This window comes from Danio aesculapii, chromosome 7 (genome assembly GCF_903798145.1).
Source record: "Danio aesculapii chromosome 7, fDanAes4.1, whole genome shotgun sequence".
Classification (NCBI taxonomy): domain Eukaryota; kingdom Metazoa; phylum Chordata; class Actinopteri; order Cypriniformes; family Danionidae; genus Danio; species Danio aesculapii.
In genome coordinates, this window is record NC_079441.1 from 32,659,645 (window position 1) to 32,674,151 (window position 14,507).

Here is a 14,507-nt window from a genome sequence, read left to right on the forward strand (position 1 = left end):
TCATCATTTACTCTCTGCCATGGGGTTTTAAGCCTCTATGAGTTTCTTTTTTCTGTTGAACACAAAAGAAGATATTTTGAAGAATGCTGCTTATAAGGACCCATCGACTTCCATAGCAGGAAAATAATTACTATGGAAGTCAATGGGTGTTAGAAACCAGCAATTCTTAAAATAACTTATTTTGTGTTTACAAGAAGCAAGAAAATGAAATAGATTTTGAACAGTGAAGGTTAAGTAAAAAGATGGCAGAATTTTCATTTTTGGGTGAACTATCCCTTTAAGGCTAAAATGTCAAATAGTGAATTACAACAGTAAACATTACATTACCCAATGGGCAAAATCTTAATAGAAAAATTTAAATGGCTCCTTATAAAAGAGATTCGCTTTTTTAAATTAGAAAGTTCCATCTGCATTTAACCTGCTCTGGAAATCCACATGTACAAAGCTGAGAGGATTGTAATATAGACCCTTTCCACATTTCCAGGTTTCTCAGTAGTGGAAGGCGTCATGGTTGGGGAAACTTAAAGCACAGTGAATCAGAGAGAACAGCAAACTTAAAGTGTGATAGGAGATGATTCCCATCCTCAAAGCCTTTTTTTTTTGTTCTGTTGCCTTCTGGAAGAAGGTTTAGAAGCATTAAATGTTCTTCTAATAAATATAAATTCATCTTTGTTTCTGAGGCAATAAGGCTTTACAACCTTACATTTTAGCAAGTTTAAATGTTTAATATATGGGTCCTTCCTATGTGTTTTTAGTTCTATTTATGAAGTTATTATAAAGCATCCTGGATTGTGTTTTTTAATATTGTTTCTAAGTGATTTGTCTCTTTATGTGTTTGTTGTATCATGAACAGTGGTGTAAAGTAACAAATTACAAATACTCAAATTACTGTAATTGAGCAGTTCTTCTCAGGACTGTCTCATACGCACTTGTACACAGCACCTTATATCAATATACAATGCAATACCTTCTACATTCGCACTTGTACACAGCACCTTATAACCTGTATATTTATAACAATCTGTAACTAAATAAAACTGATTCTGATTCTAAATTGTAATTTACTAAGTAGTTTTAAAAATCTGTACTTTTACTTAACCCTGAGTACATTTTTAGTGCATTATTGGTACTTTTACTCCACTACTTTCCTTCAACCTGCAGTTTATTTTGTCTTGTCTATGGGGATTAGAAAAATCAGTCCTGTGAGTCCAATTAAATTGCACATAGAAGGTAAATCGCATCATAATGAACTACCTCAAGACATGGGCGATTTATTATTGCAACAAACTGTATGGAAGCATTAAGTGTCCAACAAGGTGTCCAAAATCTTTACACGCATTGACCCAGAGACTGTTTAGATGGATGCCACTGATGAGAAGATGAAAGATATTTACTGTATGATGACCAAAATAGCATCATGACATCAGATTGACATTGTACCCCAACGTTGTGAGAACGTTGTATTTTGTTTGGAGATGAAAATTGGGTTGACACCAGAACCCAACATCCGGTCGACATCAACGTCCAACCTGAAGTCAATGAAGCCAAATATCACCATCTAATGATGTTACAGCTTGACGCTGTGTGGACGTTACCACTATGACGTCAATCAGATGTTGGATTTTGGTTGCCATACCTGACAAATAAATGTCAGTTTTTGACATCAATATGACATTAGTTTAAGATGTTGGCTTGACATAAAAATCCAACCTAAAAAATCAACCAAATATTAACGTCATTTGACGCCGTTATTGGACGTCAAAATAATGTTGTCCTTAGATGCTGGCTAGACATTGAATTTTAGTTACAACCTAAATCTAACCTAATATTAACGTCATATTATGGTTGTGCACTACAGAATGTTACGTTTATACACATCCACAAATTACATGTAAATCCATCACCTTTTTCCAGCGTAATACTCACTACTCTTAATGGTTCTTTTAAAGAGCTACTTTTTAATATTTACAACAGATACTTTTACTCTACTTGCACTACATTTTTAGACAAGTAATGGTACTTTTACTTAAGTATGATTTTTCAGTACTCTTTCCACCACTGATCATGAAATGCTACTGCTCTAATTTAATTGCCCCTGGTGGGATTAATAAAGTGGTTAAACTTAAACAAATATTTTTTTTTACAATCCCATTTGCTTAAAAAAATAAAAGAAAAACTCCACAGTGATGTTATCAAGACTTTCAGAAAAAGGAAAAAAAATAGTGTGACACTAATGACGGCAGCCAGAGGACAAAATAACGTCAGCCCCATAGACGCTGCATTAGAATCACCTCACGTAAGCGGTAATTCGTTTTTTGTAATTTGACACAAAGATAATATAATACACTCATAAACGCATATAAATATTTAAACGTTTAAAAAAAAAAACCTAAATATTAAAAACTTACAAGGATTTAAAATTATAACTGTTAAATGCATCATAACAACTTGTTAAAAGGGTTCATTGTACATACAGTTATTCTTATATATATTTAAAGGTACACTAACACAGCTATACATTATTACAAAGCCTGAAGGTCACAATACACACAGACGTCCCCCACCAGAACCAAAAAAACCCAGATTCATAACCAGGCAGATGTAAATACAGCTACACGCACACAACCTCACACATGTACACATACAAAAACAGATGCGCGTACACTCGAGAAGGCACAAACGCCTTCATTTGCGGGTCTTTGATGTGGCGGCTGCATGAGGAGGATGATGATGATGAAAGCACTGTTATATTATGCAGCTTGCTGCCATTATCCAACACTACAAACAGAGCCAGACCACGGCCCGTCTTCCTCCACAATACCAGCAGTAAATATACATGTAATTGCCCAGCAGCAATTATCAGGCGAAATTAGATCAGTAATTACAGAGGTGAATTTAAACCCGAGTCTTATTAGAAGCATCAGGGTTGTTTCAATACATGAGCAGAGAGGGACAATTAAAGATGAGCCGCCGTGCAGATGGACAAGTGTGCGGTTTCTGAAAAGAGTTTCTCCAATAAAAGAGGTGCGCTAATAATCTGCAACACGGCAGCAACTATCAGAGCTGGAGCTGATCAGGGGAATTGGTGAGGGAAAAAAGGGGTGAAAGAGTAAACAAAAGGACAAAAAAAAAAGCTTTTGCGTGCTTCACCTCATTTAGCCGTTTATTCACCCTTCCCATGAGCCCTGCAAGGCCTTGCGGCTGATTATTTGTACCGGGGTCACCATGGAAACCAGCCATGCACACTCACAGACACAATGCCCTTCAAATAAACTGGGCTGTGATTTCCGGCATCCTCCCAAAGTCCAACTGGTCAGATTAGAAGATCAACTACCTGTGACCTTAATCTCTTTCATGCACTTCTTTGCATTGCGTTTTGGTGACTTTTCTTCATCATTAATCTTAAGCTCATGTTTAGGGAGTATGAACACATGCTGTTACATGACTTACGCTAATGACTGGTACACTACATTATTATAGTTATGCAATTAGGCTACTGTGGCACTGCAGTAGAACAGCTCTAATGTGCAATGTGCTTATAAATGAAAGATAAAATATAACAGACTAATAAAATGAACTGTGATACTCTACAAAGACACTTTATTAGGTATAACTGTGAAAAAACACTGAAATGAAAAGAGGGGCGACGCAGTAGGTAGTGCTGTCCCCTCACAGCAAGAAGGTCACTGTTTTGAGCCTCGGCTGGGTCAGTTGCCGTTTCTGTGTGGAGTTTGCATGTTCTCCCTGCGTTTGCGTGGGTTTCCTCCGGGTGCTCCGGTTTCCCCCACAGTCCAAAGACATGCGGTACAGGTGAATTGGGTAGGCTAAATTGTCCATAGTGTATGTATGTGTGAATAAGTGTGTATGTGTTTCCCAGTGATGGGTTGCAGCTTGAAGGGCATCCGCTGCATAGAAAAAATGCTGGATAAGTTGGCAGTTCATTCCGCTGTGGCGACCCCAGATTAATAAAGGGACTAAGCCGAAAAGAAAATGAATGAATGAATGAAGAAATTGAAAGAAAATGCATCCAAGTGCACAGATTACTAGACAACAAAGTATTGGGATCACGGTTCGAAAAACAACCAGACATATGTAGTCAATAAAGTTAAAGAGCATTAAAGTTTAAGTTGTATAAATTTTGGACTTATTACCTGTATATTATTAAGATATTAGTAATTATAAAGAACATATTCTGTTCTGCATGATCTTATTCTACATCCCCAATCACACCCAATACCTAAAACTAGCCAGGACCTTAAAGAAATAGTTAACGCAAAAATGAAAATTTACTCACTATTTACTCACCCTCAAGTGGTTTAACATTTTAAAAAGTTTCTTTATTCTGTTGATCACTTAAGCAGATATTCTAAAGAAAGCTGGAAACTGGTAACCACTGACATCCATAGCAAGAAAAACAAACATTATGAAAGTCAATGGTTGCTGCTTTCCAGCTTTCTTCAAAAGAAATTTCTTCAGAAGAAATCAAAGAAAGAAACTCAAGTCAGAAACAAGTGAAGGGCACTTTAGACGACAGAATTTTCAGTTTTGGATGAAATATCATCCTTTGATAATTATTAATAAGTAACAAATTAGGAATTTATTGGAGTAAATGTCATGTTTAATGGTTTGTTAATAGTGGAAATTGTACCTAAAATAAAGTGTGAGCCAATCTGATCATAATTATGTATTTTCGACTATCTCAGGAAGGTCTAAAACATTTTAGACCACATTCACAACTGTGCTTAGCATTGATCATCCTGATCAAATTGGAGAAAATGCATCTGAATACCCAACATCTCAAATGCCTTTTCATAATTACTGATAAGCTCACATTTAACGCATGCCTGATCATAAATTCACAACAGAGAATATTCAGTTTAATACACTGACTGCTTTTAATGTTCTCCTCCTACAGATATCCTTCTCAGCCTGCCCCTGCCATTCTCTCAGGCCCTGTTTCTAAATGTTGTCTTTCCTCCTGCTCTTTCGGTCCATCACATCCCCTCTGCCTCTTTCTCAGTCTGTGCACTAGATTACTCTTTAAAGTAGGTCCTGGGGAGTAGCCACAGCTCCCTCTCACTGTCTCTTTCTGAAGGTTGTAAATCAGTGGCAGTGAGTAATAAGGCCTGGTCAGCTAAATGTAGTCGGCAGCGGCGTGGCGACGCTCTCTGGCCTGAGGGAGACTGAGCGAAGGGCACGGCAGAAAATAGTTTGAGTGATGCCTCTGCCGGGTGAGTAATGAACAGTTCGCACGGGTCAACTCATTACACGAGCGGCCGTTTAATTATTAATTACGTGCAGCAATCTATAGCAGAAAGGACACGTTCAGTATGTTTAATGTGTGTTTATGCTTGCCTCTCCTTCATCTCTCTGTGGCGCTGTTATTAGCATGTGTCAGTGAGCAGCTCAAGCAGAGCAAAGATGAGAAAAAAGGGAGAGGCTCCCCACACACACACACACACACACACACACAATTAACACAATTACTTATTAATTACTCGCATAGCGGTGGAAAGCGCATTTAAATGTCGGAGTTGCCATGGCCTACAGGCTTTAACTAAATGCTGAGGAGACTGATGCAAATTTGGGGTATTGTTTGAGGGTGGAGTGTGGTGAAAGATGACCTCTTGTACCTCCTCTGATCTGCTATTTTAAGGAACAAATCTTGAATATAGTTATACATTATTCAGATCAAAATATCATATTTTTTACTATTAAAAAGAAAAAACTAGTATTATTAATGCCAAAGGGGTGTACAACTGCTGTTAATATACACTGTAAAACCCCAAAAATTAAAGTAACTTAAACCATTTGAGAAAACTACAGTAATTGCAACAAACCATTTAAGTTCAAAAACTAATCTATATGAGTATTGTGAACTTACTTCATTTGAGTTGAAGTAGTGAGGTATTTAATTCAAAATTCTTTTCAAACGAGTAGAATTAACTTTCAGTCCATTTTGAGTTAACTTTTCATTTGATAAAGTTGACTGTTGGGTTTTACAGTGTACACACTCACACACAGGTACATAGGCAATTACATCCTGTGACTTTTCATATATTTTAAAGTTACTGGTTTTAACATGCCTTGAAATGTGTCTCCTCAGACAACTTGTGATCTGTTTTTGCAAAGACAAGTCCCTCTAATGCAGAGTTCAGACTGCATGATTTTAGCCCCGATTATGACTCGCCTACAAGTTGAGAAATCACGCAAATGCCTGAATATCAGTGAGATATGGCTTCCAACTAGGCTGCACAATATATCATGTGTATGCGCAACAGTCACATCGCAGAATGTTGAGTTACTCAGGGATTATAGTTGATCAGCACCATAGTTCAGAAAGAGTGAGATGTGTGTAGTCACTGCAGAGTTTAACCATAATTTAACCATACAAGTTGAGAAATCACGCAAATGCCTGAAATCACAAGCAAATCTGTGCTCGCAGTGTCAAAAACACGAGCTCAGAGAATCGCAGATAAGTCGCAGAGACCAGTGAGATATTTGGCATGCTAAATATCTGGAGCTGTCATACCATGTAAAATGTGTTCTAATTGAAATTAACATTGGCAAGTACCTACAGCCAGTGGTGGAATGAGTACTGAAAAATCATACTTAAGTAAAAGTACCATTACTTGTCCAAAAATGTAGTTCAAGTAGCGTAAAAGTATCTGTTGTAAATATTACTTAAAGTTTGAGTAAAAATTAGACCTTTTAAAAGTACTTAAGAACAGTGAGTAATGAGTATTATGTTGTGGAAGGCTAATCCTTTTATATATAATTTGTTCTGGTGTGTGTAAACGTAACATTGTGTAGTACATTTAGTTATTGTTTAAGACTATTTGGCGGTTTTCAGACTGTTGGAGTGGGTTTCCTCCGGGTGCTCCGATTTCCCCCACAGTCCAAAGACATGCAGTATAGGTGTATTGGGTAAGCTAAATTGGCTGTAGTGTATGTGTGTGAATGGGAGTGTATGGGTATTTCCGATGGGTTTCAGCTGGAACGGCATCCGCTTCAGCTGGAACGGCATCAGCTGGAACGGCATCCGCATCCGCATAAAACTTATGTTAGATAAGTTGGCGGTTCATTCCGCTGTGGCAACCCCTGATAAACAAAGGGACTAAGCCAAAAAGAAAATGAATGAATGAAAAAATATTCTCTCTGTTAAACAACAATTGAGAAATTTTATTAAACGAAAGGACAAAAAAATCTGTTTGAATTCAACTGTAGACATAATAGGGCAAAAACACTATAACGAAGCTGCGATTCCTAAATATTAAAGAAAAAAATCTTGAAATATACAAAGAGAACCATCAAATTAGGTCCCACACATGCAGTGGTTAAAACAACACTTACTTGTTTAGTACTTGTTTAATATACACTGTAAAAATACTGGGTTCCACACAATGGATTTGTGTTGGGACAACACAAAGGAATTAAGTTAACTTATTAGTTTTTACAAACTAAAGTGAATTAAACATAAATCAATTAAGTTGTAAAAAAAACGCAAGAATTATGTTTAAACTTATTTTAAATAAGTAGTTATAACAAACAGCAAATATAATTTTTTGAGTGTACATGTAAACCAAAAAGCCAGTAAAGAGTAGAAAATCTGAAGAACTACTATCTTGACTTCATGAAATTCCATATAGAACTCTATACAGCACATAGAAATACACCGGAAAAGTGTGTATATCACAAAAGTAAGTTTAACAGGGAGCTGTATCTATTTCATGGAATATGTGGGTTTAACTGACCCTGACCCAGCTCCTCAGAGAGATGAGGGTGAGAAAATGTGTCAGGGTTTAGCTGGGTGTATTTTAGCGCCTAACGGATGTCAAGGTTAATGCAACTACTCTGTGGTCCATAACCCTCAGTTGTCCAGAGCCCTGTCATGCTACATTAAACCAGCAAACTGTGTGTGTGCATGTGTGTGCGCATGTTTACACATGTGCAAGTGGTGAAAGAGAGATAGAATGATGAACAAAGAGAAAGTTAAAGATAAAGTAACATTTTTAAGCTGCAATCACAGTTTAATCACACCAGGTACAATTAAATTAACGCTAGTTTATTCGACTATGATTTTTACTGTTGACTGGCTAGTTCACCCAAAAATATTAATTCTGCCTTCATTTACTCATTCTCCACTTGTTCCAAACACATTGTTTTTTTTCTGTGAAACACAAAACAAGATAGTTTGAAGACTGTTGAAAATGTGTAGTCATTGACACAGAGTCTACTTTTTTCCAGCTTTGAATATCAGTGAGATATGGCTTCCAACTAGGCTGCACAATATATCATGTATATCAGGGATTATAGTTGATCAGCACCATAGTTCAGAAAGAGTGAGATGTGTGTAGTCACTGCAGAGTTTAACCATAATTGAGTGAATTGCATGTGGTTTAAAGGCAATGCAGGAGGGCATAAACAAATACAACAATAGTAACTTTATTAAATAATAAAGATGCAGTACGCAAGTTTGACACCCAGCGATTGAACTAGGTATTGTATTCCTGGTTCAAAACAAACAAGCGCAGGTTGTCAGATTGATGATACCAACAGTAGTGAGTTTGACTAAAGGCTGATTTAAGGCTGATTTAAATTGTGTTCTATATAAAAGCAAGGGCGTATAAGAATTATTTACCATCTTAAAAAGAGTTTTTGTCCTAAACGACATCTAATTTATATTTATCTTTTTCTTGCAGCTGAACAACAGAAAAAAAAAAGGACAATGATCACCTCAGGTACACCTCATGTGCTTTATTCAGTGTTAAATGCTAATAATCTAAGTTTGAGTATCATTTTAGATGACATGTATTGCCATATACTGAAAGCAGTAGCAGATGGTTCACCTCAGATCTTGAAAATCAAATAAACCGTATGAAACTGAACTTTAGAACTGTGACTCAAAACCAACACATATCAGTGATTCAGCGTGTACATGTAATAATGTTAAATGTATTAACTAGATTATAAACCCCCCTGCATATTCTGTGCTTCTGAATGCCTGTATTTAAATTTCTGTCATGTTTCGTCTGGTGCAAACAGCCAAATTGCTTATCACTGCAAATCTTGTCACGTTGCGTGTTGTTGGGACATGGGGTTACAATGTAACCTGTTCACCTTATGTTTACCTTCGTAATATTTATATTATTTGCTAATTAATAACATTATTTAGAGTCTCATTTCGAAAGTTGCTACTGTCCACCTGAGGTCGCATTTTGGTAATGGACGTATGCCTTGAGAGTCTATTTGAATGAATGAATGAAATACGCTGTTTTTTCACCAAGGCAACGCAGGGTGCTGAAATATAATTGGCTAAACTGGCATTGGGCGGGTTAAAACAACAAAACAAAGACAGACATTCCGGCATCTAACTCATATTTTCAAAGCAGAATAACTGACTTCAGCAGTGTTTATGGCATTTTTATGCTTTAGGAGAGTCAAAAACGTACATGCTGCACCTTTATTATTAATGAATTCTCAATACAATGAAGACTATACAGAAATTTTATTTTTCAATTTCTGTATCTGAATATTGATTAACTCTTCGGAAAACCATAAAGTTAGAAAAGTTACAAATGAACAATTCTATTCCTTCTTTTGTGTCTAACAGGAAAAAGAAACTCGTAAAGGTTTGGAACCACTTGAGATTAAATAAATGATCAGTGAATTTTCATTTTTTGGTGAACTATCCATTTACTCTGGAACAGCTACAATTTCCCCACGTTTAGCTGAAAATGGCCAAATCCAGAGTTACGCCAATTGTTCCGTTTGAGGCCTTGACTTCAGCATGACCGTGCTCTCAACGGCTCTGGCTCTTCAGAGCTCAAACCCTGAACAGAGCTGATAATGCACCTCGCTTCATTAGGAAACAAAATATCAGCTTTCCACCCCATTAGGGGCGGTTTCGTACATGGGACACAGACTCACCTCATCAACAATGCACTGCAATAACTGAAGAGGCTGCGATAGAGGGGGGTAGAAGAAAAAGAGATTAGACCCCATACAACGTCCTTACAGTGCAAAGGAAATAAAATCATTAATGCAATAAAACAGGTAGCAATAGAGCTTAATCAAATGCACTCTGACTCGGGAAAAGCCATTTGATCTGTAATGTTTTCTTATTTCTAATGGAACCTAATCTGAATACAGGCTGTTAAGATGGAGCGTATTATTGTCTGGTATTAACTTCAGAGGGAGGCAACCAAGCGAGGTGAGAAGAAAACTGTGAGGGGTTGCAAGAAGAGCCGCCTACAACTCTGGAAATGCATGAGAAACACTTACCATTAAAGAGCCCTGGTTCTTTTGAATCTGTATGAGGAGAAAAAAAGGGAGAAAGGGATTTAGGTGAGAATGAATAAGCTAGAGCGAAAACATGCAATTAGCATGTTACAATCACAAGCACTACACCAGGACATGCTTATGATCACCAGGGGGAGATTATAAAAACCCTGATGGCAAGATTTGGGCATGATGTGTTAACATCGTTTACATAATGAAAACACAGTCGATAATAGCCTGATCCGCAATTAGGATAAGCTTCACCAGGCATTTTTGTTTATTATTAATTTCATTTTTCTGCATTTTTTTCACCTCTAAGTTTACATGTTTCAATTCAATACAAATTTAGTTGTATAGCGCTTTTCACAATAATCTTTTACTGTACATTGACCACAAAAATCATGAAGTTTTTAGATGTAATTGGGATTATTTAAGGGATTATCTTATATTCACATGAGCATTTTTAAGACATGAGGTTCCAATCATACCATTTCTGCTTTAGTAAGGTAAAAGCGGAACTTACATATTTTGTTTGAAATGAAACAGTACTTTTTCCACAACCTTCTGGTCTGCATACTTTAAATTAACAGCTATTGTTGTGAGGCCGCTCTGATGACATTTTACGCTAGTCATTGATTCTCTTTCTCAATTAAACACGGGCCAACTCCCTTTAAATACCTGGAGACACTGGACCTTTAATGTAGGAACTAAATAACATACAGCATTGGCTAAAACTGCAAAGCACTGAAATCACGGGACAATTAGAGGCATAAATATTTGTTGTATGTGCTGTTTTTTAATTAACCCACTTGAGTAGAATGAAATAGTTCAATGTGATCTCTGCTAAACAATCAAAACCACTTTAAATACATGACTTTGGTTCCTTTTATAAAGAATTTAAAGTACCACAAATGATTAAATTAGGTCCATAATGGAAACTAAATTAAAAAATTCTAATTATATATAAAAAAAAATTTTTTTAAACTTTAAAAATAAATTATTTGTGAAATTTACTATCAGTAACTATTTTTCTCCAGGGTAAACATACAGATTAAAAAGATACTTATACAAAATCAAAGACTGTTCAACAAAACCTTCATTTTTTAGTCCAATAATGTGATTTATTCTGCCCAAATCAAGATTGTGGACAATACTGCACCAACACCGTTTTGTCTGCTCTCCAGTTTAATCATGAAAAACTGGATCTGGAATGAAATGAACACACAACTCTTTGGCCAAATTTTTGGACTTTTAGATTACAGAAATGTTACAACTTTATCAACAATATCATATATCAAATTGTTTTCAATAGGTTTTGTTGGCTAGTAACAACTTTTATGCAAAAAAGTTTGTAATTATTTGTGAAATTAACCATCAATAACCATTTTTCTCCAGTGTATAGATACAAATTAAAAAGGTGCTTACAGAAAAAAAAATCAAAAACTGTTTAACAAAATCTCCATTTTTTTTCCCAATCATGTGACCCATTCAGCCCAAAACAAGATGACAGATGATACTGCGCCAACATTGTTTTGCCTGCTCTCCAGTTTAAACATTAAAAACTAGGACTGGATCTGGAATGGAATTGTTATGCAACTCTTTGACCAAATTTTCAAACATCTTGATTACAAAAATGTTATAAAGTTATGAACGCATAAAATCGGTCTCAATAAGACCATGGCTGTGATTATTAACGGTCTTAACGGTTTGTTGTACAACAACAATCTTGCTAGGGTGATGTTGCTTAAATGTAGCATTAAAGCTCTGGGAGAGCAAATTCATACAGTAAAGTCAGATGAATATGGGGCTCAAAATGAGCTCAAACCAAAACAGCCGGAAAACAGAAAAGGCAACAACAAATCAATCAGGAGGAGAAGCGCTGGAGGCTGTATACACACGCCAGCCAGTCTGCAGTCTTCAAAGATTTTCCGAGCGAGCCATCGAGAGACGCCATTAACTCCTGACAAAGAATGCAAATTAATCCCAACATGGGGTGAGACGAAATTAAAGAGCCTTTTATAATCAATGACAAGATAACACACCGAAAACACACACACACAAAACAGCGGCAGATTTGTGGCTGTGAGTGCGAGTAGAGCGGGGGGCAGGGCATCAGAAGTTGATGCCGAAATACAACGGGCATCTCTCGAGATCTCGCCACACAATGGACAATGACTCCGTGAGCGTGTGCGTGTGTGTGAAAGAGAGGGAGAACAGACAGATGCCTAGGCTGATGTGAGTGACAGGCCAGGCCTGAGGTAGCGTGTGTGCTGGCTGGGTGGCGTGTGCACGCGTGTGTGTGCGATGCCTGCAGGTGAAGAGTCTGCAGCACCATATGGAGCTGTGAAAATTAACATCAAGAGCAAAAACGCTCTAGCAGTGGGAGGTTGAGCTCTCCCTCTCTTTCTTACTGACTAACCCCCTCCTTCTTTCTCCTTCATGCCTTTCTCTCTCTCTCTCTCTCTTTCTCTCCATTTCATTCCATATGAATTCTGAAACGCAGGAATAGGAAAAGGGAGAGTTAAGGCAGATTAAAGGAGGAAGTAATAAATTAATGGGGTGTGTATACATGAAATGCTTCAGCAAAATGCCTCTGGCTCTATGGGGCCAAGAACAAAAGTTTTGCCATTGAGTGGTTTCAATCGCAATCACTTGATCTGATAATGATATATGGTGTGATGCACTTGAAATAGAAACGTAGACCTGAATGCATTCCACGCATTCCCGTGTCCATTTTTGGGGGGTTGTTTTTACTAAAAAGAGCAAATGAAGGCCTAAGAACAAAAAAAACGATGCACAATATTTAACATCAACATATCCAATCACGGTTGTAGACACTATGCGTTTGAGGGAGTGTTTGTGTGTTCATGTGAATACATTAGTTTATGTAATAATACTCGGTGGATTAACATGATAATGGCCCTGTTAATAGATAATGCTGGAGAGCAGAGGAAAACAATTTCAAATGAGACGAGCCTCCGGGCCACAGGATAATGCACGGATGCACTCGTAGACATGAACCACCCTGGCCTCTAGTCCTCCAATGTTCTTTTCAACCCATCAGCTGTTGTGAAAACGTTAGTTTGTGCCTATATTCTCTGCTAAATCTGAATCAGGATTTACGATTAATCAAATAATATTCTTTCAATATCACATATTGCACATTAATATTATATTGGAACTTTTTGGCATTGTGCACAATAGCCCAATAAACAAGTGATGTGTGAGATAAAGTACAAACACACACTAGAGCCAAGCCCAGCCTCCGTGACTGCTTGATGCTCAAGGCTTTTGGCTCTGGATGCAGCCTCAAAATGTTCCTTTTCTGATTTCCTCTGCATGCCCTGAGTGGCTGCTTTGTTTTAATATGCTAATTAACCCAACAGGCATGCTGGGAGTAATTTATTGAGCATTAGTCAACATTTCCCTCATTAAACTCACTGCACTCTTACATGCAGAACTTTAAAAGCTGAGAGTCTTGATTAGAGAAAACTAGGGCACTGAATCTGATGCAGGCGTACAGTATATTTCGATATAAACATGCTTGAAAATGATGGCTAAATGAATGAAGTAATGATGTACAATGTAACAGACTTCAGCTTTATGACATTAGTTAATGAATTAGGAATTATCAACAAACAGATTCATAGCATTTGTAAATTTTGCCATACATTATGGTTGAAAATGTTGGGGTTGGTATAATTTATTCATATTTGTAATTTTTTTCATAATTATAATTTATTCATAATTTGTATTCATATTGTATGCATTAATATAATCAAAAATATATAATAAAAAAAATACAGAAGTCAAAATTCCAGTTTCTGGTGTCATATAATCTTTCCTAATTTCTATTTAAATCTTCAGATATTTCTATTTATATCTTCAGAAATTTATTATTTCAGGATTTTTGGGTGAATATCCGCTTGTTAAGTGTGATGTCACGCGAAGCGGCTTCCGGGTCCAAACGCTGTATCAAACTGTATGAAGAGGCTCAACAAATGCTTATAATAAATGTTTACAAAGCGATATTTTACTTTTAAAAATCACGATCGAAATATCTTTATCCATGCCTAATATTCAATGGCCAGAAAGTGATAATTTTTTTTATACATTTTTTGAATATTGATGTCTGTGATGCAGCAAGTCCAGAGACTGTTGTGTATTTTATATAAAATCAGAGTATATACAGGAATTAGAGAGTGAAATCCAATACCTTTTAAGAC

The 14,507-nt window shown here is 36.7% G+C and overlaps 1 protein-coding gene across 3 annotated transcripts in view; it reads right to left on the reverse strand.

Moving 5' to 3' along the window:
• The window catches only part of map2k5 (mitogen-activated protein kinase kinase 5), a 91,917-nt gene that overhangs the window by 32,530 nt on the left and 44,880 nt on the right, over positions 1 to 14,507 (reverse strand). For all 3 annotated transcript variants that reach the window (XR_008838085.1, XM_056461685.1, XM_056461684.1), the window contains exons 18-19: positions 10,285 to 10,311; positions 9,931 to 9,963 (exon numbers count right to left, since the gene is read on the reverse strand). Coding sequence is in view for 2 of the 3 variants with exons in the window: in XM_056461685.1 (XP_056317660.1) it covers positions 9,931 to 9,963; positions 10,285 to 10,311 (60 nt within the window). In the remaining variant the exon portion in view is untranslated. The remainder of the gene's footprint in view (positions 1 to 9,930; positions 9,964 to 10,284; positions 10,312 to 14,507) is intronic.